General features: G+C 41.6%; 2 protein-coding genes across 7 annotated transcripts; one reads left to right on the forward strand and one right to left on the reverse strand.

The window, feature by feature from the left end:
* Positions 1 to 2,159: 2,159 nt before the first annotated feature.
* Positions 2,160 to 17,550, reverse strand: YPEL5 (yippee like 5). 6 transcript variants are annotated; one of them, XM_077843713.1, is made up of 5 exons: positions 16,175 to 16,192; positions 15,235 to 15,280; positions 14,390 to 14,621; positions 5,628 to 5,792; positions 2,160 to 4,080 (listed from the first exon to the last, which is right to left on the reverse strand). In XM_077843713.1, exons 4-5 carry the CDS (start codon positions 5,766 to 5,768, stop codon positions 3,856 to 3,858), a joined length of 366 nt encoding a protein of 121 aa, XP_077699839.1. In that variant the 5' UTR covers positions 5,769 to 5,792; positions 14,390 to 14,621; positions 15,235 to 15,280; positions 16,175 to 16,192; the 3' UTR covers positions 2,160 to 3,855. The 6 variants fall into 6 exon arrangements, with proteins under 6 accessions (XP_077699839.1, XP_077699838.1, XP_077699842.1 ...); XM_077843712.1 differs by lacking the exon at positions 16,175 to 16,192 and adding an exon at positions 15,879 to 15,945; XM_077843716.1 differs by lacking the exons at positions 14,390 to 14,621; positions 15,235 to 15,280; positions 16,175 to 16,192 and adding exons at positions 6,522 to 6,558; positions 17,395 to 17,501.
* LOC144281032 (uncharacterized) lies at positions 17,161 to 24,623 on the forward strand. Its single transcript, XM_077843710.1, has 3 exons — positions 17,161 to 17,882; positions 22,058 to 22,087; positions 22,800 to 24,623. The coding sequence occupies exons 1-3, from the start codon at positions 17,448 to 17,450 to the stop codon at positions 22,863 to 22,865; spliced, it is 531 nt and encodes a 176-aa protein (XP_077699836.1). The 5' UTR covers positions 17,161 to 17,447; the 3' UTR covers positions 22,866 to 24,623.
* The last annotated feature ends 1,622 nt before the right edge of the window (positions 24,624 to 26,245 follow it).

The following is a 26,245-nucleotide window of genomic DNA, read 5'->3' on the forward strand; positions in this document are numbered from 1 at the left end:
GGTCATGATCCCAGGGTCCTAGGATCGAGCCCCCTATGGGGTTCCCTGCTTAGCAGGGAGCCTGCTTCTCCCTGTCCCTCTGCCTGCTATTCCCCCTCCTTGTGCTCTGTCAAATAAAATCTTAAAAAAAAAAAAAAGTTTAACTGTACTTACTCTTTTTTAAGGGTCACTATTTCTAAGCAGGTGGAAATCTTATTAATGATCTCTTTTTCTTGTTCATGCTTCTAAGTCTTTTGGCCTCTTCTTGAGAAACACCTGTTTGTATCAGGTGTTAACATACCATAACCATACATAGCCCCCCTCCTTACCCGCAGGGAAATACATCCGAGGACCCAGGCAGTGCTTGGAATTGCCGATAGTACCAAACCCTATACATGTTTTTTCCTAAATATATAAAGTTTATAAATTAGGCACAGTAAGACATCAGCAACAAAACAGAACAATTTTAGCAATATAATAAAAGTTACATGAATGTGGTTTCTCTCAAGGCATATTGTACTGTACTCACCCTTCCCTCTTCTTGTGCTGCTTGAGATAAGTTGAGACGAGAAGCAAGGTGGATGACATAGGCATCGTGATTTAGGTCAGGCTACTACTGACCTTCTGACAGTACATCAGCAGGATTACCTGCTTCCTGATCACGGTTGATCGCAGGTGTCTGAAACCTCAGAAAGGCAGACTGTGGGAAAGGGGAGACTACCGTACTTTGAGCTTGAATAACCCTTTGAACAGTGACTGTCATGTATTTGGGCAAAGTTAGTTTTGTAGTTGGGTAAGAAAATCTGGATCTCTCCATTCCACCTCAAAGACCAATCCAGGATTGGGAGAGGCATAATTCACTGTCACAAGGCTCCCAGATGGTCAGATTACAGAGGTTAAAAGCCTACGTATGTAGAACGTTGTCCAGGATGACAAAACCCTTAGCGGTGCTTTGGAACATGATTTTATGCCATTATATGTAAGTTTCAATTTGGTAAGTTCCATTATTCTAAAATAAACCATACAATTCAGACTCAATTTTAGATGGGTATGCGTCCTGATTTTTCCTTTTAGTTATGCTTTATTTCTGGAATTTTCATATCAGTGCAAAGTGCCAGCCTAACAGGAGTTTTGCAGTTTAATCTTGCTCTACTCCTAATTCACACCTTCCCTCGAAGCTTTTCTATGGCTCTTGGTGGGAAGCTGGTGTTAAGAACAGGGATGCAATAGTAGATGTCTATTTAAACTGTGAGATATTTTTATAACTGGTGTGGAAATGAACCATCACAAACATGTCTCTGAATATTTTATGATGGGTAGTTGCCCAATCCTGTCGTATCCAAACTACCTATGGATTGATCTCGGCCCCTGGCGGGGGCCACCCTATAAATGAAACATCCCACAGGACTTTTATGAATAAATTTACAGAACAGATATGGTACAATTTTTCTCCTCCAATCCAAAAGTAGCCACTCACTAGGGTAACTTAAATCATTGCAGTAATTACTAACAAGTCCTTAATCCCAATGATACTCACTTTAGGGGTTCTCTTTAAATAAAAGCACTCCTGTTGTTTAAAATCAAAACAAATATGGCCACTGCACCTAAAATTAAGAGGAAGGGTTCTAAAGTCTTCAAAGATTAAAGCTTAACTTGTACACCACCCACCCACCCCAGTAACCTGCTTATTATGTAGTATGCTCTCCCCTGTGTTTGGTCAACCTCCTCATCCCAAAGCAAAATCATTGCCGTTAATGGGTTCCCATCTCCAGTGAACAGTGTGTTCGCTTTTCTGTAAACAATCCAATCCATCCATGTTGCTTTTTTTTCAGTTTTGCAAATACCAGTTTTTAAAAGGCAGGGAGAGAGGACCTCGTTGTTCGTTGTGGTACCTGCCAGTTACCTAAGTTAACCTAGTGATAGGACATTCTTTTGTTCATATATACTAAACTGTTATTTTTCAGTGTCTGAGGCAAAATCATCACAAAGAAGTTACTACTGGTGAATTCAGTTATCTCCTGGTGTAGATCGGGTCAAGTTAACTAAGCCAGAATGTCACCTCATCAGTGCTAAGTGAAGAAAGCCATAGCTACTCAAAGACATAACCTGTGTTTACGTTAAAACTAAGACAAGATGATTACTAGACCAGGGTCAGTGGAAAATAAGTAGTATTGCACCAATGCAAGACAAAATATACTTTATTGTGACAGCAAATGCACATAGTGCTGCAGGTAAGGCATGCTACCAGGGATCTGCATATCATCAAAGGCCAGTATGGAAAATGAATGGGAATGAAAGCTGTTTCTTAAAGCTTGAAGATTTATTCCATGGTAAAGGAAAGCTCATTCATGTCCACTTATCTCAAATGCAATATTATACACCTACTTAATCAGAGACCTGTGCCTCTAACCAAGAGCCGAAGGCAAAGAGGAGAAACTTAATCTTAACTGTACTCAGAAGTCACTTCTAATATCAATGACAAAAAGATTTTGCTAGTTGAGGCAAACATCCTTTCTAGACAAAGACCTAGAGATTGAGCACTCAAACATCCATTCATACATTTAAATAATGAGCCAATTTTAATGTCATTTATTCCATCAGAAACAAATACTAGAATATCTAGAAATAGATTGGATAAAGAAACATTTATATTGTAATACTTCATAATGTTGTAAGTTTGGGGCTAAAATAACACCCTGAGTCAAATTTGATCCCTGAAGGGACCAAGTACAGTTTTAATTTCAATAGCCGAACTTCGGAGGGAAGATCTGAGAAAATAATGCTAATGACAGATCTAGCCCTTTGATGAAACTATTAGGTTCTACAGACTTGTCAAAATCAACACAAAACTGAGAGGCTGAAAACGCTTTGCAAAGCATTATTTTTAGATAGCCTCCTCCAATTTCCCCTTCGTTTAAAACAGATGCAGATGAGAGGCTTTCTGCATGAACGCACACTGGCATTCTGTTCAACTCTTTTCTAAACAAGGTACTATGGATTTAAACAGTATGCTTTAATTTAAACAAAGTAATCTCTTATACACAATTTAGCTCAAGAGAGGAAAAGAAACACTATCATGAAAATTACTTATCAAATACTCCACTTTTCTTTTAAAAGGTGTTTTTAAAAGCAACACAGGACCAAAAACATCCAACTATTACTTTATTTATATTACTATGCTTAAGTTACATGGAAAAGACAACCAAGCAGTTCTGCCCCATTTCAGGAAAAGTTTCCAATCAACACCGATTAGATGGTGACAAATAACTAGGAATGGTGACGTCTGTGGGTCAAGACTGACAAGGAAGGATGGGCTCTGGTGCCACGGTTCATCTCTGACAAGAACATGGCACAGCGGCCAGCACAAGCCATCTAACACTGAACCTTTAGCGCTGGTCGCAAATCTGGACCTCTTCCCTGAAGCTAGCAAGTCAAGTGAAATAACTGGGTTTAAAAAAAAATGTTTTAAACGAAGCCCAAGTAAGTTTAAAAACCATGCTCTTGACACATTTTCCTTTCAAAATTTACACAAAACACACTTTTTCACTCCAATAGCCCAGATTTTTTTTTCCCCTCACATAGCCCATCAGGTAGCTGCAGACAGACTATTCTGCCTCAAGATGTAAACACAGGGAAAAAAAAAAAAAATTAACGGCATCTGCATAATACTCTCTCTACACACTGCTGCTGGATGGAAAATTGGAAATTAAAAAAAAAAAAAAAAAGAAAAGAAAGAAAGGTTCCATCTTAGATTCTCACAACCTCTTGTTCCGCAGTTCATGAATCCGACCCTGATGCTAAGGTGACAGTGTATGTAAGTAGATTTTTGTTTTCAGTGAAGGAGACCTGGGAAAAGATGGAGTTATCTCTTTTTCTTCAAGAGTTATCAGATGGTACATGCTCCTCGAAGCCCTCACTCTCTCGTACTAGAGCGCGTTCCAGGATCACACGGCCTTCCTTATAGCGCTGGCTGTCTTCAGTGGCAAACTCATAGATCCATCCGAGTTTGCTATTGCAGTTCTTGCAGCTCACATCTCGAACCATGTGGCGGCCAGTGAGCATGACCCGGTCTTGAACTTCACTGTATTGCAGGTTAACTACCTAAGAAACACAAGAACACAAAATTGCCAATCCCTGTAAGTTCTGTGCCAAAAAAGCACATGTTGTTTTGGTTGGTGCAATGTCAGAAAGGCAAAGAGCAGTCGTCACTTTAGTCAAACCTACCATACCCTTCCCCAGAGCTATTTTAGGAAGCTGCCCAGAGAGGCAAACATCTGGAAATTGTACTGCACTGTCATCTAATACAATCTTGCACTACTGTACCCTGCATGTACTGCCTTACCTGCAAGCCACACTCTTTACACACACTAGTTACATTTCTGTTGCAGTGAAGAGTCCTCAACCTGGCACCATAAAATGTTGATTTGGGTCCAACTGTTATTCACCATTCAATGAGGAGTTCAAATAAGGCTACCAATGAAAGAGAACCTGGTATACAATAGGTATTCCACAAAAAAAAAAAAAGTTTGCCAAATTTGTTTCTGGAAATATATTTTATATATAAACCAGCTAGGTCACACTAGGCCTACTAAATTGTGATATACAGTTTTCAACTGAGGTCAAATAATCTGTGAAAAATTTCCAATGATTCTGAATGTCCAACGATCCTCTAAGCTTTACATTTCTGTAAAGGGCCAGATAGTATTTCTGGCTTCGAGGGCTATATAATCTTTAACTATTTATATTTAGCTCTAATATTGTAGCACAAAAGCAGCCATTGGCAATACATAAATGAATGAGCATGCTGTGCTTTATTAAACTTCATTTATAACAAAGGGTAGCTGGCCTGCCATAGTGTACCAATTCCTGCTCTATACGTAAAGAAAGATCAATAGGTATACACTATCAATTCTTTGAGAGACAAGCTGATTTCTAAATGGAAAAAAGGGGTGGTCCACTGGGGAAGTTGAGCTTAACTTTTAAGAGCAGTATCCTAGACTAGTTGTCTCTCAGCCTAAAAGATTGGGAAATTCAACTCTACTAGTACACATTAGACTCCAGGAGGCAGAATCACATCAACCAATTTTAAAAGCAAGCCAGAAATTAGAGAGGCAGGCAGACTAGTCATTAATTTGTAAATCAGGAAACACTTTTCCTGTTGGCATGCAATAAACCACAACATAATCAGGATGATTGGTGAACATAAATTAGAGCAAGGGAAGTTGGTTAGATGATCTTTATTCACTTGCACTGTCAAGCTATGAAAGCTTAATGCAGCTATCTCCCTAAAAGGATAAATCAGTGATATGGGAAGAGAGGTATTTCTGCCCCTTCTTCCATAGTCTGTGAAGTCACTACTAAATTATTCTAAATGTTCTGAAGCAATAGAGACTACCCTACTTACTGTAACACAGTCTTTAAACTTCCACAGTAAAAAAAAAAAAAAAGAAAGAAAGAAAAGAAAAAGCAATAAAAAAGATAAATATCACATTCTAGTAATGTCTTCCTGAGATCCCATTTCTACGTGCAGATTGTAGCTCTCCTTCTGACTCTTTCTGGTATCTTCAAGCTCTGAGGGATATTCTGGTACTGCTGTCAAACGTATCCACTGAACCCACTAGGGAAATGCAACTGGTTTTCCCACCAACCTTGTTAAAAAGAAATGCTCTGCCAGTGGCACCTGTGAACCGAGTAGAGATGAGTTCTGAGCGGTTGGTCAGGATTGTGTCACAGTTTGCACAAGAAAACAGACGGGTACCACCGATATGATCAAGGAAAATTCTGCCCATTTTTTTAGCTGAAGTTCTAAAAACCTAGAAGCAAACAGAAAAGGACAAGAAAGCATTATGATTAAGAAAAAAATTGTTGGTATTTACTTGGTGGGGATAATAGACAACTATATATATATAAACAAAATATAGGCGATTTCAGCTTTGGGACTCCATTTGGGAAGTAGCTCACTCTATACTAAAGGATCCAAGGTTCATGCACTGAACAAATAAACAGGCATATCAAGCTAAGAGCTGTTTAGAAGCAGTGAGCCAAGGAAGCAAACATGTTTAGGCAAGGCCAGAACAATATCACTTCTCTTTTGGTTGGTGTGAAAAACGCAGGAAGAAAACACAGAATCAGAAACCAAATAATGAGAAGCACAGGCAGAGATGGGAGAAAAAAGGCTTCACCAAAGTGTTAAGTATACATTCTGAGCATATTAATTTAGGAAAGACTTGTGGGGCATGCGTGGTATGATCACAAGAGTAGAAAAAGAGGCAATCAGAAAATAAGAAGAGGGTAGTTGTGGTTAGGAGCACACAGCTCTGGTCATCAGGTACACTCCCAACCACTTAGGGGCATTGGTACTAACTTCAGTTAAGTTGGAGTCTGTGGAGCACTGAACTCGGTGCCTTTCTCACTTCAAAACTGTCACAACAACTCGGTGAGGTTATCACCCCCATTTCATAAATTATCCAAAGTTATTAACTGATCAAAGGTCACACCGCTTTCAAGTACAGACAATCATGGCTGGAATGCAGTTTACCCACCCGAAAGCCCAAATTCTCCCATTACCCTGGTATAAGACTAGGAAAACAAGCACAGAAAAGGGAAAGATAAGCCATTATTACATAACTTATATTTCAGAAATCATACTGATTTAATAAATCATGGAAGTGCTAAAACACTGAAAAAAGAAGCTTTGAAACCAAATTCTGAAACAAGGATAATCACTTCAGTATTTCAAAAGAGTTAATATGTGCAACTCCTAGAATTCACAGCAATTAATCCTCTTAAACACTATTTTTTAAAGATGTAGATATAGTCAAGAATATACTATAGTTCTCATTAAAAAAAAATTTATTCCTGGTATAGTATTAGCCCTGAGTTTCAAATATTTATATCACATATCCTTAAAACGGCATGCAGAGCTGATATAGCTGCCACTATGAAAAAAAAACCCTACAATCTATGTCTGTAATAAGAATCCACTGTCATTTTAAATTTGGGAAAATTTCATTACAAATTAAAAAGGAAATTTCATCATTCCTTCGTACATCTGTGAACTGTCTTAGTTGTTAGGCAGTTCTAATAAGTTGTTAGGCAGTTCTAATACCAGAAAAAGATTATCACAAAGATCATTAGGACTTTCATTAAACATTCCAATATGGAAGTTCAATGAGAATGAAAAACAAATGGTAAATACAATTAAAATTTGTGGCTATTGAAAGGAAAACCATTGCACATTAACAAACATGTCAATGAATAAAACCTGGATGAAAACAAGACTTAAGAAATGATATTTAGCTTTTTGATTACATTTCTGCAAAATGACAAAAGGTTAAGAGTTCTAATTGTTTCCCAGACTTTAAAATGATAGCATTCCGGTTTTTCAGATGCTTAAGAGCACAGTATTTGTTAAAGGTCAGAGATTGCAAATTTTAGGCCTGCAGGCTGAACTCATTTGGTAGCACAGGGAGACAGCAATCAACAAAACCACTCTTCTGTTACAAAACATATAATTTGGCCCATGTTTTTTTATTAATAAAAAACATGTGGGCCACCATTAAACATGAGAGAATTCGTTGAAGAGCTTTTTTTTTAAACAATGGGGAGATTTGGCCCATGGGTCACGTGTTCTCATATGGCAACAATGACTGGAGGTGAGTGGTAGCTAGGACTCCGCCAAGGTCACACTGGGTCTGCTCAGTCACCACACTCTGCATCACATAATTATCTTCCACCTTGTAAGACACTTGAGTTTATGACTCTTCATATAACCACAGCATACAACACCTGTAAACAGGTGATCTGGGTCATGTTTCTTACTGCTCATCAGCTACAGAAAGTAATCAACAGCAAGGTTTTACAGTCTCACCTCTCAAGATGCAATCCTCAGATTCTGTATTTCTCTGAAAACCAGGAAAGTGCAGTGATTCAGCCTCCTGCTTGGGCTTCTGGGACTCATTACTTTAAAACCAATTTTCCTTCAAAAAGTTCGTATCATAACTTCAACCATAATGCAGGAATAACTAGAGGTCTTTGAACTGGCCACGGCAGACAATGCTGCTGTGGAAAACATACTACTGGACTTCAAAATGAACTCTCCCTGTACCCTCTACCTGCATCATTCTATCTTTGACTCAAAATTACAATATAGCTGTGACCATTTGCTACTGGATACAAGTAAGCTCTTTATTCCTAAATGGGGTAAACAGATTTAATATGCTTTCTCTTCCTTGCTTCAAATTCAGTCTATTTTTTACTTTTACCCAAGTATTTTTACTGGATTCAATTATATGACTCATTACCAAGACCAAAAATATCTGTGCAGAATCACTATTCCTAGTTGTGGTTTCCATTTATAGAGTACTATATATGTATATAAAACTGTAAAATTAGTTATTTGCCAAAAAGATAGGCTAGAATACCATGGAATCTAGAAAAAGCAAACAAAACCTCCCTTTCTGTCAGAAGTGGAAAAATCTCTGCAAGGTCATTGGGTTCTAGGTGTTAAGCCTTAGTTTTGCAGGGCTAGAAACTCAACCTACTAGTGACTCACACTATCCAAATTCTCAAGAGGCTGATATCAATCAGAATGCCACGTTATTTAAGGAGGAAGGTCATTAAAAAGCTAAGACGTGGGATTCCTGGGTGGCGCAGCGGTTTAGCGCCTGCCTTTGGCCCAGGGCCCGATCCTGGAGACCCGGGATCGAATCCCACGTCGGGCTCCTGGTGCATGGAGCCTGCTTCTCCCTCTGCCTGTGTCTCTGCCTCTCTCTCTCTCTCTCACTGTGTGCCTATCATTAAAAAAAAAAAAAAAAAAAAAAAAGCTAAGACGTAACTTCTGAATTAGGTTTCTTTGGATCTGGAGGATATACTGAACTCTGCCTTAGACCTAGTAATTATTTAGTGTCTACACTGTATGGGACACTGCATTTGGTACTTCATATACACCACATTTAATCTGGACAGTTTTTCAAGGGTCACCCTACTTTTGTAGAGGAAGAAATAAAGTCTATGTGACGGGGCCTGAATAAAACCTTGCTCCAGTTCTTTTCCCTCTACTCATTCTATAGTGACTACAGGGTTACTAGATTCATGGTCTTTCTCCCTCAGATTTATCACGTACCCTTTCTGCCTCTATGCTGTTCCTATATTTCCTTTCCTGGTTGGTGGCCAGTTCGAATTACACACTCTCCTAAACTAGTAAAACTTGGCAACCTCTCACAGAAATTGAAAAACTAACAATACTTCCTAAATCCATTTTCAGAGGTCTTTCCTCCTTCCCTGTCAATGTCTTAATTCAAATTCTCATCCCTTCCAGATAAACCTCTTGTGGGCAGAGAATGTGTATTAAATGCAACGCACATTCACAAGGTGTCCCTACATTTGTGTTAAACTGAATAGCGCTATAAAAATAAGGTCAAAGGCATGTGCTTTTTTTTTTTTTTTTTTTAAAGAGAGGGAGAAAGAGAGAAGGGGAGGGAGGGGCAGAGAGAATCCCAAGCAGTCTCCATGCCTAGCATGGAACCCACTCAGGGCTTGATCTCCCAACTGAGAACACACCTGAGCCCAAACCGATTGAGCCACCCAGGCACCCCACCATCTCTAAGAGCTCTCTAAAACCACTCCTCTACAAACTTTGAAACTCTTTTTCTGACAGAGTATAGCTCATTCTTGTAACAAAAAAGTCCCCAGACTTTTTAAAGGAATAATTTATATACCATAAAGTTTAGCTACTGTAAGTATACAGCTGAATAATTTTTAGATTTATAAGGTTGTGCCACTTTATATCACCAGAATCCAGCTTTAGAATATTTCTATTACCTCCCCCAAAATTCCCACAAAGCCCTCTACAGTCACAGGCAACCAGCGATCTATTTTCTATTTTTGTTTTTAGATCCAAAATATTTCCCAGATATGTTAGACTTAGTAGACATCCAGATCTCTTCAGTCACATATTTTAAAAACACCTTAAAACTGAGCTGCCTTTACAGATGACTAATGCTCTCTGTTGTTCCTAGGGGTACCTTACTGTGTCTCTCAGTAATAAAATGAATGCTTTGGGATCTGTCAGTGCTGACGTTCAAGTTTCTAACCAAAACTAGGGCTAAACTCATTATAGCTAAAGCTTTAAGATGCTTTCTTCCTTTTTAACATTTCAAGCAAAACCCAGTCATTTAATAATCTTAATTCTAGTAAGTATCATTTCCCACGTTTTATAAATAAGGCCTCTTTCGTACTAACTTTTCTTGGTTCCAGATTATTAAAATCCTTAAAAGCTTCAAATAAATACCAAACGTGGCTGTTTACTAGGAGCCTATTACCAGTTTATCTGAAATTAATGGAAACTGAAGGGCTAAAGTTAAAAATATAAGTGAAATTCACAGATGATCTAAAGATCACATTTTAGTAATTGTTTCAGTTTCCTTCCCCTTCAATAGTACACTTAGCTACCTAGAACTTTAAATTTCTATTTTAATAGGAGACTCTGGTGAAGCAATCACATTTTTGAACATCTACCTTTTAATACAATCTTTTAAAAATTTACAGAATATGTAAGAGGGAAAAAGTTTTGCTTTGAATAATCCATGAAATACAGTATCTCCAGGAATGTATTTCAGATGATGCTGGAACAATGTGGGGGGTGAGGTTAGGGATGCCAACCACGCCCCCAACCTTGCAGTCAAAAATCTGCATATAACCATTGACTCCCCCAAAACTTAATAGCCTATGGTTGACCCGAGTGACATACTGACAAAATAAATGTGTCAAATAACACCTTTTGTATGTTGAATGCATTACAGTATTCTTACAATAAAGCTAGAACAGAAAACTTTATGAATAAACACATCCACAGTACTATATTTATCGAAAAAATTCACGTATAAGCTGACCCATGCAGTTCAAACCTGTGTTCTAGGTCAACTATTTCAAAAATCAGACAATGTGGACTACATTTTAATTGAGATTTAAGGTTTTTTTTTTTTTTTTTAAGTTTAGGTTTACAGTATAAAAACAAGATTTTTCTTTCAGAAATTCATAAAAGGCAGGTTTTTGAATGGGTAGAAGTTTTGGGTTCCTTTGGGTAATACCAAGGAGTACATTACTGGATCATAAGCTAGGTTTGGTTTTTTTAAGAAACTACTACATCTTCCAAAGTGGCTGTAGCAATTTACATTCTCACCAATAAGGAATGAAAGTTCCTGTTACTCTATACATCATCTTGAGCATTTGGTGCTGTCAGTATTCAGGATTTTGGCCATTTCAATAGGTGGGTGTGCAGTGGTATCTCATTGTTTTAGTTTACATTTCCGTAATGGCATCTGATATGGAACATCTGATATGGAGCATCTTATATGCTATTTGCCATCTTTTCATATGCTATTTGCCATTATGTTGCGTTTTTTAAGAGTTCTTTGGATATACTGGATAAGAACTTTATCAGATGGCTTTGCAAATATTTTCTCTTAACCTGTGGCTTATTTTCTCGGTTTCCTGATGTCTTTTGCACAGAGGTTTTTAATTTCAATGAAATCCATCTTACCAATTCTCTCTTTCACGGGTCATGACTTTGGTGTTGTATTTAGAAAGTCACTGCCATATACAATGTCATCTAGATTTTTTCCTATGTTATTTTCTAGGAGTTTTATAATTTCGCATTTTACAGGTAGGTCTGTGATTTTGAGTTAATTTTTGTGAATGAGGTATAAGGTCTGTGTCTAGATTTTTCTTGATGTGGAGGTCCAGTTGTTTGTTTTAGCACCGATTATTGAAAATACTATTTCAGTTCTACTGTATTGCCTTTGCACCTCTGTCAAATATCAGCTGATGATAATTATGTGGATCTATTTCTGAGTTCTCTATTCTGTTCCATTGATCTATTTGTCTATTCTTTGGTCAATATCATATTGCCTTGATTACTGAACCTTTATATTAAGTCTTAAAGTCAGGTGGTCAGTCTTCTGACTTTATTTTTCTCCTTCAATACTGTATTGGCTATTCTTTCACCTCTCTATAGAAACTTTAGAATCAGCTTGTTGATATTCGTATAGTAACTTATTGGGATTTTGATTGGTGCTGCATTGAATCTAAAGCTGGGAAGAACTGGTATCTTGACAATACCTACCCATGAACATGAAGACTACATTTCATTCTTGATTTCATTCAGAGTTTATTTTCTTCATATAGATCTTGTAGACTTATACCTAAGTATTTAATTTTGGAGGGATGCTAGACACTATTGTTTTTAATTTCAAATTCTACTTGTTCACAGCTAATATATATGCAAACACATATACATATCACATAGACATACATGTACACACAGACACACACACACACAAAATCAATGACAAATAAGGTACCTTGTTCTTTGGTTCATTGCTATATATTTTCCTTAAAAGGAGGGGTCAGCCAACTAAGGCCTGTGGACAAAATTCAGCTCACCACTGATTTTTGTATGACCCACAAGCTAAGAATGGTTTTTATGCCTTTAAATGGTAGGAAAAAAGACATCAAAAGATTATTAGTAACACATAAGAACTACGTGAAATTCAAATTTCAGTGTCCATTGATAAAGTTTTATTGGGACATAACCACACCTATTTATTTATACTGGACAGCTCTCTCACTGCCATGGCAGTTTGAATAGTTGTGGCTGAAATCTTATGGCTTGTTAAATTCACAAAATTCACTATCTGGCCCCTGACAGAAAGTATGCTGACCCCTGTTAAAAACTCTCTGAAGGACGCCTGGGTGGCTCAGCGGTTGAGCATCTGCCTTAGGCTCAGGACGTGATCCTGGGATCCAGGATCAAGCCTGCATCTGGGTCCCTGCAGCCTGCTTCTCCCTCTGCTTGTGTCTCTGCCTCCCCCCCCCCCCCATCTCTTGTGAATAAATAAAATCTTAAAAAAAAAAAAATCTCTCAGATAGTGAAAAGGGCTTTTCACTTAGAAAGTAGACAGTTGGGACATCTAGGTGGCTCAGTGGTTGAGCTTCTGCCTCTGGCTCAGGGCCTGATCCCAAGGTCCTGGGATCAAGTCCTGCATCGGGCTTCCTGCAGGGAACCTGCTTCTCCCTCTGCCTATCTCATGAATAAAGAAAATCTTTGGGGCGGGGCGGGGGGAAGTAGACAGTCTTTCTCAGTAAAAAAGTAAACTTAGTTGGCACTCAGGTTTAAGGATTAACAGGAGTATTTTGCACAGGATCAATTTAATCCTGCTCGCCTTTTCTTCACAGGTTTTTCTAGCTAAAATCTTTAACTTTCTATAATCAGATCAGCTCTAAAAAGATTACAAAAATCAATAATATATACCAAGCTGCTACCTCCTTCTCTCCTTATCCCCAGGATTTAAACAATGTGGCCCAAATATTTGAATTCTGGAGTCAGACAGCCTGGGTTCAAATCTCAGCTCTGGCCCTTTAAAGCTGTGTAAACTCTGGATAAGCTATCCTCTGCTTCTTCAACAATATCCATCTCTGAGTTGTGAGAATTCAATGCAGATAATCCATTATGAGAATAGTGCCTGGCACACCACAAATATTAAACAAATGCAATAAAAGTAGATTTCCTTCTTCCACGTTCCCCATCTTAACTTCCCCGTCCTATTAAAGAAAACATGAAAAAATATGAAACAATTAACCCGCTTCACCTCCTGTTAATTACCGCAAAGCTAAGCAATGAGGTGACAGAAATAACAAGCAAAAGTTAGAAACCTTCTGAAGCATCTCAGATTCTCAGTGTCATAGTTCTAGCCCTTCCTGTAATTAACAATCCAGTTGGGATCCAACCCTGGCAAGTAGAATTGGCCAAAGAAACCATCATACAGTCCAGCCCTAAAAATACCAGGGAGAATAGCAGGTATTGATTTGCATCTCTAAGGATCCACTGATGAGAAAAACGCCTGTTCACAGACTTTTCCTCTGTAAAGCAATGGTTTCCTCAGGGCACTTCCGCAGAACACAGAACAGATAATACTGGTTCACTACCTATTGCTGGACAAGCGAGCAGGGCTTTTCTGATGCCAGGAGGTGGTTGGCAGATGTAACCCACAAAGACGCTCTATAGCAGGGAACTGAACATGCAGAGGCCTAGGGCAGAAAGGGTTCAAGAAATCTGCCCTTCCAGAGAAGACTGTGTTTTGTAATGGTTCTGGTAAAATGAAAACATGCTGAAGCATGTTTGTTTATCTGTTTTTCAGTCTCTCCTCTCTCTAAGACAAAGGAAGTCATAAAACCTAAGGACTTTTAATCGTGCTGGGTTGATTACTAGAATTAACATTTAATGCTATTATTCTCTCATCAACTATTTTCATACTGACTTGTGACTAAACTCTTGAAAACCTACAAGGGAGAAAATAAATTGAGTTCCATCCATAAAACCAATTTACCAATTTTTGTACAAAATATTTACCAAGCCAAGGTTTCAGTGACAAGACAAAGCTCTGTTTTCCTCTTGTTAATTCTCTTGCAATACCCGACTAGTTTCCTTTGCTGTATCAAATGATGTTCTGGTTGTGGAATCAGGTCTTCAATGGGCAGTAGCTTCTATATTTTTGTTTTGGTTCTTCAAATAATTGCCTTTGTTGTTGCTGAATGCTTTCCAGGTTTACTATATTTCTATAATACTTATTGTTTAGTCATCACTAGAAAATAAGAGTAATCATGTAACTCAGTGAGTCAGCTAAACAATCCGAGTTGGTAATCTCCCCCAAACACCCATTGGCAAGACAAATTCGAGATCTGTCATTTGTTATGATGAAATACCATGAGTCAAAAAAACCTTACTGGGTGGACTGGAGTAAATATTAACCGTCTGGTTTCCTAATTCAGGTGTCAAGTAGCAAGTTCATGTCATAGCTAAGGTTCAGTTTCTACATTACCCAGGTATTAGCACACCGGATTACCAGAAAAATGGATAATGATTTATATAGCCATTTAGGCTCTCCAAAACCTAAAATGGTATTTTGGGTGCAAGTGTACTTAGGACTATCTTCACATCCATGAATATATTTAGAACTAGCTTTCACATCTCATGCACATAATTTAGGGCTATGTTAGGACTATGTTGGAGGGTAGTGTCTAATTTAATATCTTCTTTTTAGACTTAATTTTGGCTTTATTTCCCTTCCCTTTTAATGGTTTCTAACCCTTTTTCTCTCTCCTACCACTTAAGTAGAGCAAAAGGCAAATAAAGTCCAGAGAAAAGTCCTTGATGACCCAACCAGATATTATTTTTAGAAGTCACATGTTACTAACCTTTTTAGAAAAACTGTTTTCTCAGAATCTGATTTCCTAAGTTCCCCTGTACAGAAATAAATAATTTACTTGAACACATTTTATTATCTCCTTCTCCTATAGGTAAGATAGTTGCTAGAGATCAACTTAAAAAGAAAATCAACCAGTAGGCCTGTATTGTCGGGCACTGAGCTGGGTGAGGGCATGATAAAGTTAGGCATCAGTCCTTTCCAAGGAGGCACGTTCTACCTGGTGTTCCAGTACATACCCAGAAAGATGACAGATATAAGCGGAAACATACATGGTGTGCCAAATTCCACCTTCTATTTTGTAAATGCTCCAGGCCGAAGTTTTTCCTCCTAGGCTTGTCTGCCCAAAAGCTCTCCTCCCATTTTGTAGGTCTAAGCAATCCCGATCCACTTCACAGTTACCTATTTCTTCTTCACTGCCCTATTTTTCAACTCCTGCGACACTCATTTCCTACTTTACTAACAATTAAGTTTGCACTGTTACTCGACTTCGTCTGCCTAGGACTTTTCACTAGGCTACAGGCTTCTCGAGAAGAGTTCTCAGTAACCCCCTTAATCTAACACAGCACAAATAACGCAATAAAGTTTTAGGAAAAGAATCCACCAGGACCCTTCACATCTGGCAGAAATATTTACCCCGGGGAACACTTGGTGTGTATTTTGGTTGGTCTGCGTCGGAACGCCGCGGCAACACTGTAGACACGGCCACGACCAAGTGAGCTAATATCCTATTACACCCCCCCCCCCACCCCCGCCCCGGACCTCAGTGACTTCACCAGCAAGTCTAGTTTTCCAAAAACAGAGGGTTAGCTAGCCTGAGGTCGCTTCAGGTTTTCCATCTGTCAAGGAGACCTGGAATAAAAATCCTCAGATTACCGACAGGGCTCTGTAAACAGAAGAAGAAGAAAAAAAAAAAAAAGGTTTAAAAATACATGAGCTCGTCGTCCACCTTCCCGGGCTCTCCCTCGGAGGGGGGGGGGGGGTTACTAGGCGTCAGGACGCAACAGCTCTTCGGGGAGCAGTTCCGCCTCGCGGCTCCCGAGCGGCTCCCAATCCGCAGTGCGCGGCGCGGCTACCCGGACGGCGGGCGGCGTCAGGGGGGTGCGGGCGGGCGGGCGGGCGGCGTCAGGGGGGTGCGGGCGGGCGGGCGGCGTCCGGGGGGTGCGGGCGGGCGGGCGGCGTCCGGGGGGTGCGGGCGGGCGGGCGCACGCCCACCCCGCCCGGCGAGGCCGCCCGAGCCGCCCCAGCTGGCCCCAGCTGATTGCGGGCACGTGACGCCGCGGGCCAATCGGGAGGGGCCGGGCCGAGCGCCGCGCGGCCTCCTCCCGCAGCACAGGCGCGGGCCGGAAACAGCTGAGCGGGCGGCGGCGCGGGGTCCCGGCGGCCCGGGGGCGGCCCGGCAGGCGCCCCCCCCCCCCTCCGCGCGGCCGGCGGGGCCCCGCGCCCGCGCCCGCCCCTGGGGCCCTGGCGGCCGGCGGCCACCCGGCGCGGCAGACACAAAGCCGGCGGCCCGCGGCGGTGACCCTGAGAGGCCGGGCCGGGGCGCGCCGCGGCGGGATCGCGGCCCCGGAGCTCTGCCTCGACGCCCGGCCGGGGGCGCGGCGAGGGCGCGGTGGGGCCGCGGCGGGCAGGCCTCGGGGCGGCCGCGGCGGCGCCCAACCCCGGCGCGCCCCCGACACGGCGGCGGGGACGCGGCCCGTGAGGGGGCGGGGCGGGGCGGCCGGGCCGGGGCGGGGGGCGCGGGGCGGGGGGCGGGGGGCGCGGGGCGGGGGGCGGGGGGCGCCGCCGGCCCAACTGGCCGCGGAAGGGCCTCCCGGGTGCGGGGCGGGGGCGCGGCCGCCGGGCTGAGGGGTCGCCCCGGCTGCGCGGCGGGGGAGGGCCGACGGCGGCCGCCGCGCCCGGGCCTCACAAAGAGGAAACCGAGCAGCCGGGCGGCCGCAGCCCCGCAGCCCCCCCGCCCCCCCGAGGCGGCCGCGCGGGGACCCCGGGGGCAGCGCGGCGAAGAAGAGGCACTTCCTGCCTGGGCCCCCCGCCCGCCCGCCCGCCCTCGGCGCCCCGGGCCGATCCCGGAGCGCCTCGAAGCCGTCGGCCCCGGAGCCTCCCCGGCGCCCCCAGGCTCCGAGCCCGGCCCTCCCGCGCCCGCCGCACTCACCCAGAGCGGCTGTGAGACCCGCGGCCGCCGGCGGCTGTAGCTCCTCAGCCGGGATGAAGCCCCTCGGCCGCCGAGTCTCCGGGTTTAGTCAGGCCCCGGCCTTGGCCCCGCCTCTCCCCGGTTGGGCCTCCGCGTCAATCACTCGGCGCGGCCCCGCCCCCCGGGCCGTCGGCTCTCCCGGTTGGCCCAGGACGCCCTTCATTCCCAGGCCCCGCCCCCGGCCGCGGCACCCGGCCCCTTCCGCCGGGCCCCGCCCCTTCCCGCCGCACCCTCCCCCCGCGCCCTCTCCCCTCCGCGTAGCCGCCCACCCCTCCCAGCAGCCGCAGACCCCGGGCGGGCTCCCGCGCTCGCCCCGCCCCTGGCTCGACGCCTCGGACTCGCGCAGCCAATCAGCGAGGCCAGCTCTGCCCCTTCTCCCGAGGCGGCCAATGCGGAGAGACTTAGGATCCACCTCCTCCCCAGCTGAGCGCACACAACACAGCATCCACGTGAGTCAGCTCCTTAAAGGAGCAGGCTCAGCCTTTCTAATTGCGGCCGCTGTGAGACCTCGCGCGTCCTCCGCGTCACCAGGTGGTGGCTAAGGCCTAGCTTTTTGAGGCCCCGGGGATGACAAATGAAAACAGACTGTTTTTCTAGGCAAAGCAGGTGCCTGAGTCGTTAAAACCCTACCGCGTCATTAGTTTCTTTGAGATTGCTTACTTGCTGTCACGCCTTACACAGGGCCACCTTTTATTTACAAACCCCAAACTCTTTTGAGTCTCGGCATATAGGAAATCCCGAAGAACATCTATGGAAAAGGGCGTTTTTCAGGTGTGCCCGACTTAATTTACAACTCTGAATCTTCTCTTGGTGCTGGCAGTGATTATCAAGAAGATGAGAAAATTCTACATGAGGATTTTCTACCTCTGAAAGTCTTGAGATTGTTGTTGTTGTTGTTTGTTGTTGTTGTTGAAGAGGGTAGCTGGTCCCCCAACCCTCATCAGTGCTTCACTTAGAAGGTTTTGCGTCTCCTCTTCTTTGAATTTCCCAGGTAATTACATCAAGTCTTTGCCCGACTTTCAGGATGAAGCATCAATCACTATTTGATGACGCTCGGGCAAAAAATAAAGACTAACATTTGAGGTTCATCTGCAAGGCGTTTAAAGCCACCTTTTAGTGGGATAGAGGTGTTGAAGCAAATCCTGGCAATCTGACCTCTCATCAACCTCAAAATCACCAGTATTTTCATGCAGTTCACATAAAAAACTAAAAATCAAAGGCAAAAGGTCTAGAGATAAGGAGATTTTAAACGGTTTTTAGTTTCCTTTTCATTATTTCTTTTTGCTTAGCCTTAATTATAAAAGTGAAACCTGTTCACTGTAGGAAGGTCATACAGCCTCATTTCATAACAGAAACCTCTGTCCTCTGCGTACAGCTTCATGTGCATCCTATTCATCTGGAAACAAATGTTTACAAGAGCATATTGCGCCTCTTACTCATCAGCTGACTTTTTTTTTTTTTTTCCACCACTCAGTATATTACGGCCATCCTTCCATAGCAAATGCAACTTTTATTTACAAATTTATCTTTGTCTCTCTCCACAGTTTTCCATAGTATGACTTCACCATCTTTTATTAAACATTTTTTTCTAAAGACATACTTCAATATTTTTCTATTAAATATACTGCTGTAAGGAACACGTGTGTTCACTGATAACCTATTTGTCAAGTATTTCTGAAAATAACCATTTGGAAAGGGCATACAGTGTCTAGCCCCTCAGGAATGAGTTTTCCTCAGTGAGCACTTTTATTTTTATTCAAGGTTTTATTTATTTATTCATGAAAGAGAGGCAGAGACACAGGCAGAGGGAGAAGCAGGCTCCATGCAGGGAGCCCGATGTGGGACTCCATCCTGGGTCTCCAGGATCACAGCCTGGGCTGAAGGCGGTGCTAAACCGCTGAGCCACCTGGGCTGCCCTACAACTTTCCTTTTCACATCAGACTTTGTTCTAAGTGTTCCCTCTTTTTTTTAAATTTTTATTTTTTAAAAGACTATTTATTCATGAAAGACATAGAGAGAAAGGCAGAAATATAGGTAGAGGGAGAAGCAGGCTCCCTGCAGGGAGCCTGATGCGGGACTTGATCCCAGAACCCCAGAACCACGATGTAAGCCAAAGGCAGACACTCAACCACTGAGCCCCCCAGGTGTCCCAAAGTGAGCACTTTTAAGCATCAGGTAAAACAATGAGGAAGATATTTACTAAGCAAATATGTAGAAAGTGCTAACTGTTCTAAGTGCCCTACAGATTAATACTTTGTGACATTTAATTTTCATGAAAACTCTATGAGGTAGGTACTATTATCCCCATTCTACAGATGAGCAAACTGAAACACAGTGATTAACGTGCCCAAGGCTGCCCAGTAGAGTTATTAAACTGGGTTTTTGTAAATTGGAAGAGAATGATGAAAAAAATCGTATTTTAGAAAGATTAATCTAGGTGATGGTGATGTGCAGAGTTAAAATCCAAATGTGAGGTAAGGAGGGCAATTAGGAATGGAATGGGGGGAATGGGTTTAACTTTAACAAAAATGGCTGCACGTGACTGATTGATTGTTTATAGGTGGACTAAAAAGAATTTTCCCAAATAAGCCAGAGATTTTCTCCTAGGTGACTGATAGGGTGATGACCTCCCATTGCTAGGCAGAGGGCAGTGGGGAAGGTGAGTTTGGGGTGGAAGACAATGGATCCAGCTGATGGTGGCACACCCTTTAGAAATAAAGAATATACCGTTGAAGGTAATATAACAAATATGGAAGAAAAATGAAAAAGGATAAGAGATGTAAAGAAGATCTTGTTGGGCTTTTGCTTACAATTGTGTTACCTTTTAGTTTAATTAAATTGAGGATAAATTGGAACTTTATAATACAGAGACTTTCCAACTAAGACGTGGTATGTACCCATTTATCCACCCCCCCACCACCATTTATCCATTCTTTATGTATTTCTGTATATTTTCATGGTATGGCTGCCTTCCTTTGGGTTGTTCATAGATCTTCTTAGGGTTATATTTAAGTATTGTATATTTTCTGGAGGTGTGGGCTTAACTGTGCACTCTCCTCATTCATATATTGAAATCCTAAGTCCCAGTATCTCAGAATGTGACTATATTTTGATTAAAATGAGGTTGTTACAGTGGGCCCTAAAACAATCTGACAGGTGTCCTTATAAAAGGAGAAGATTAGGGATACAAGGGCAATCTGGCTGTGACCTTTGTCACTCCATTGATCGGCAGGGTTGATTTGGCTGATCTGGCTGGCTAGGGAGGTGTCCCCTTCCTCCCTTACTGCTCCATGTACCTGTGTCCCTCCCTGAAGCTACATGCTTGATGGAAGAAGATGACCTTCCCTGATACAGGGAAGGACTGTTCTTCAGGCGAGGGTATACAAGTAGCTGCATTCCTCTGCTAGAACCCCCAAACAAGCTCTCAAGGTCCATTTTTAGAATGTAGGGTAGTCAAGTTTCCAAGACTCCAGACAAGTCCAAATGATGTATAGAATATTGGAAGTTTGCTTTTTTTAAAAAAAAGAGAGATTGAGATTACTACATACAAAGGGATACCAGGGGTATCCCTGGAAAAGACCATGTGAGGACACAGAGAGGCCACCTGCAAGCCAAGGAGCCAGGCCTCAGTAGAAACCAAACTTGCTGACTCCTTGAACTTGGACTTTCAGCCTCCAGAACTGTGAGAAATAAATTTCTGTTGTGTAAGCCACCTAGTCTATGGGATTTTGTTGGATCAGGCCTAGGAAACTAACAGAGGGGGTTACTGTGAGTGGAACTTCTATTATATATTATTACAACTCTTCTTGGTTACTTTGTAGGAAAAATAATGATTTTGTAGCTTATTTTCCTGAATTTTCTAGATTATTCTGTCTTCAAATGATCATCATTTTGCCTATTTCTTTCAAGTCATTTGCCTTTTATTTATGTTTAAGTATCTTTGAGTACACGTGTGGATATTTCTGTCAAAAAATTCCTTTATTGCTAGTTTGTAAGGTTCCTTTTTTTTTAAGTAAAAACTAGGTATGCAATTTTATCAAATACTTTCTTGGTGTCTATTAAGATAATATTTTTTCTTACTCTATTTCATTGTATGATATAGTACAGTAGCCCACCTCCAACATTAAATCAGCTTTGCATTTGAGGATAAAAGCTCCTTTGGTTTATTTGTTTTTTAAAGATTTTATTTATTTATTTGACAGAGAGAGAGCCCACAAGCAAGGGGAGTAGGAGAGGGAGAAGCAGTCTCCCCGTCAAGCAGGAAGCCCGCTGTGGGGCTCAATCCCAGGACTCTGGGATCAGGACCTGAGCCAATGGCAGACACTTAACTGACTGAGCCACCTAGGCACCCTGGGTTAAAAGCTCCTTTATCACTTGATAAGTTCTAACTCTGACATTCTTCATGTGTAAAATCAGAACCATGAGTGTATCAACAAATACCAATATACCATGGTGCTTTATTCTGGTTGCTGACTATACTTTCTGGCTGAAACTATCTGATATGCCCCCAATAGGTAATTCAGTATAATAACTACAAAACCTGCATCAGACTTTCAGAATGCCTTTCTCTTGGTACTTCCACGGACTTCTCCTTTGCTCTGATTTTCTTTCTCTTGCTTTAAAGGACTCTTCCACTGGAGCTGTGCCCTTAGAGGTAAGCTACCTTTCAAGTGAGTGCTTCGTGCACAGCTGTAAGTCTCCATTGCCTCTTCACACCTCCCATGGCCTTGTGAATCTCTTTGCTCAATAAGCCCTGAAACACTTGGGCCTCTACCCACCTGTGTTACTCTCTGCAGATAGTCATGCCTCATAATTTAGAGTCAGATTAAGACTGCCAGAGGTGACCTACCTCAAAGTTTCTCAGTCTCCATATTTCTTCCTCTATCACCTATTTTCTTGGCACTTTCTCCAGTGTTAGAAGGAAAACCATCTCTTTTCCTTCCCAAAGCCCGATGGGCACCTATACCTGGAGAACATGTTGGATCTTGAGACTCAGTCAGTCTTTAACAGAATCCACATCTTGTCTTAACAGCACAAACAACACATATTTCCTTAGGCCCAGGGTTGTCACTCCTCCTCTTGTGTCTGTCTGCCAGTAAACCATGATCTCCATGGCTCCTTCAATCACTGTAAGTACTTACCATCTCTCTCTTGTTTGGACTCTCCATACAAGTAATCTGCCCTCACATCAAACACCTTAGTTTTAAACCCAAGTGAAAAGAAAAAAAAAAAAAAAAAAAAACCAAAAAACCCAAGTGACCTCTTAAGTAACTTGTCTATCTTTCCCCTTGCTGTATATTGGCATCACCTTCATTTTTGCCCCTCCATCCTGCTGCCTGGAATGTGGATGACACTTGGACCACAAGGACCAGGACCTCACCGGAGGGATGGTGGAACAGACAGCTGGAAGTACCCTGAATGCTGCAGAGTAGAGCTGCCATACTAGTCTGGAACTGCATGTTGGGGGTTTTTGTTTTTTGTGGGTTTTTTGGTTCCAGGATGGGGGAGACTGCATGTTTTTTACTTTAACCTGAACCTATGAGAACTCTGGGTAAATCAAACAGGCTAGCTCTTTAGGGAGAAACCTATATATGCAAAATACAATCACAAATTAATAGTTTACATACAAATATTAGTAACTTCTCCTGAGTTGCAGCCCTGCCACTTTACCAAAGGCTGTCTCATAGCTCAATTTAGCTGATCATAAAATTCAGCTTAATCTTTTTGGATTGCACAGACACTGTGCAGTGCTTGAAATCATCAACCAAACATTCATTCTTCAAACTTTTAATTCTCTTGGCTTTAGCAGTATAGTAGTTCCCTGTGGTAGACAGAATAATGACCTTCCCCCGCTACACCCATCATTACTCAAGATGTCCATGTCCTAATCTCTGGAACATGTTAACATTATATTTTATATGACAAAAGGGACTTTGCAGATGGGATTAATTTAAAGATCCTTAAATGGGGAGAGAATTTGCGACCATCCAAGTAAACCTATGTAATTACAAGGGTCTTTATAAATGAGAGGTAGGATGGCCAATAAGCACATGAAAATATTCAACATTAACCATCAGAGAATTGAAAAACAAAACCACAGTGAGATGCCACTTCATACATACCAGGCTGATTACTATCAAAATAAACAAAAGTGTTGGCAAGAATGTGGAGAAACTGGAGCCCAATGTACTGCTAATGGAGATGTAAAATGGTCCAGCTGCTATGTAAAACAGTATGACAGTTCAAAAAAATTAAAAATAAAATCACTGTGTGATACAACAATTCCACTTCTGGTTATGTGCCCCAAATAATTGAAAGCAGGGTCTCAAAAAGATATTTGTACACGCATGTTCCTAGCAGCATTATTCACAATAGTACAATATAACAATTTATAAGAAATATTTGATTATTCAGCCCACTAGTGTCCAAGAATTGCTTGGTGTTGTGGGGGGGGGGGGGGAGTTGGGTCTGGGAACCTAAAAAAAATAGCCAAAAGCTAGAAGTAACCTGAATAGTCTTCAATAAATAAGAAAAACATAGAATATTATTATAATAGAATATTATTCAGCCTTAAAGTGGAAGAAATTCTGGCATGTGCTATGACATGAACTTTCAAGATATTGTGCTAAATGAAATAAACCAGATACAAAAGGACAAGCATTGTATGACTCCAGTTATATTCAGTGTATAGAATCGTCCAAATGTATAGAAACACAGAATTATGCCTGCTAGGTTGGAGGAGGAGTTGTTCCATGGGTATAGAGTGTGAATGTACTTAATAACACTAAACTGTATGCTCAAAAATGGTTAAGATGCTAAACTTTGTTTTGTGTATTTTACCACAATTAAAAAATTAGGTTTTCTAACAAAAATAACAGCAATAACAACCAACTGAAAAAAGGGAAGTAGGAGAGTCAGAATCAGAGAAGGAGACGTGATGACAGAAGTAGAGGTCGGAGTGAGCAGGATCTCAGGCTAGGAATGCACACACCTCTGGAGGTTAGGAAAGGCAAAGAAATGGATCCTCCCTAGAGCTTCCAAAAGGAACCCAACTCCACCGACACCTGGATTTCAGCCTTGTGGGACCTATCTTAGATTCATGACCTCCAGGACTGTAAGTTAATAAAGCTATATTGTTATAGGCCACAAAGTCTATGGTGATTTGTTACAGGAGCCATAGGAAATTAATACATCACCCAATTTTCCTAAAGTCATATTTTATATTGAGTTTTCTTATTAATGACTTGGTGCTGTTTACAATTAGTATAGATTTTGTTACTGCACATAACTATATTCTTTCTAATATGTATGATTTTAGGAAGTCTGACTCAGCAAATGTCAGAGGTGTCAGGGAACAGAACTCCAGCCTACAAACCTCTTACCCTTTCTTGCATCATATTGTAGCAACCAAAAGGATCTTGTAATATTGCCCCTAAATTTCTTGTAAACCAACAACAACGGTTTTAGTCAAATTTCCACAAAATTTCCCAATACTAAAAACTTTTACACCTCAAAACCCAAGTCCTGGGGTAAGGATAGATACATGTCACAAGTCAGCTGAGTCAAATTGGAGAGCAGAATAAATGCTGGTGAAGAATAGGGGCTTTAGGGTTATTTAGGCTGAGGTCAAATCCCAGCACAGCCACTTGCTGGCTTTCTGACCATGGGTGAGAACTTCTATTTAATTACTAAAGTAGTGATAGTCTACTAGCTTTTTAGGGTTATTATAAACATTAAAGAATATAACTAATGTCAAATGCTTAGCCAACGTCCCTGGCACCTATCAAATGCTCAATGAAACTTGCTATTGTGTTAGTTCTTATTATTTTCATGATTCTTGATTATGAAGCTAGTCTAGAAGTCCCGAATGAGCAGGCTTTACTGTTTCGCCTGTACTGACCACATTACAGAATGTTAAGGTCACCTGGCAGATGGCCAGGCAAATGCCTGCTGGCTCTCTTGTGTGGTTCAACCCTGAATTGAGAGAGCTCTTGAAATACTGCCAACAGTATGACATGATTTATATCACGGAGGTGAAATACGAGCCATTCAACTTCTTTCAAAACCTACCTGCCCACAAAGTCAATAGCAGAGGTCTCTCTGGGCTCTAAGCTAGAATTCCATCAATGAGATAACGTGCCCTCTTAGTGACTGCCATTACAAATGATAGACATTTAGGAGGACACACTTTGAACATAAACACTGAAAACACCAAGCAGAGGTACATGAACTGCTACATTATAGTGTCCAAAATACATTATTAAGTGGAAGATGAAGCTGCAGGATTACAAGCATAGTCTTATCCAATTTTTGTAAAATAATAAGATAATTAAATGTATTTATATAGGTACAGATCAAAATCTGAGATAACCATTTTATACTCGGTCCTAGTTTTCATAAACCTATTTTACAATGTCTGTGTTTAACTTCAGCAATCAGAAAACTGATAAGGATAAATTTTATTGCTGCCAGCATTTTAAAATTTAGTTTGTACTCAACTTTTATTGAGGGTTGATACAAAAAGTGATCATGTTAAGAATTTGCATCTTCTAGTAGTATCACTCAACTGTGGTAGGTTGTGAAGAGCAGAAATCCAACTTCAAGTAGCTGAAGCATAAGAAGGAAATGTACTGGCCCACATCACCAAAGTACAGGAAGAGTGGTTTGATATAGCCTTAGGGAACTTGGATTCAGTCAAGACTGGCTGATTCTGTTTCTCTTTGTCAATTGACTATCTGTACTTGCCTGCCCTGGCCGTCCTCAAGCAGCACCATGCTTGCATCATTACGGCTTCCTGACCAGAAAGGAAAGT

Source organism: Canis aureus, chromosome 12 (genome assembly GCF_053574225.1).
Source record: "Canis aureus isolate CA01 chromosome 12, VMU_Caureus_v.1.0, whole genome shotgun sequence".
Taxonomy (NCBI): domain Eukaryota; kingdom Metazoa; phylum Chordata; class Mammalia; order Carnivora; family Canidae; genus Canis; species Canis aureus.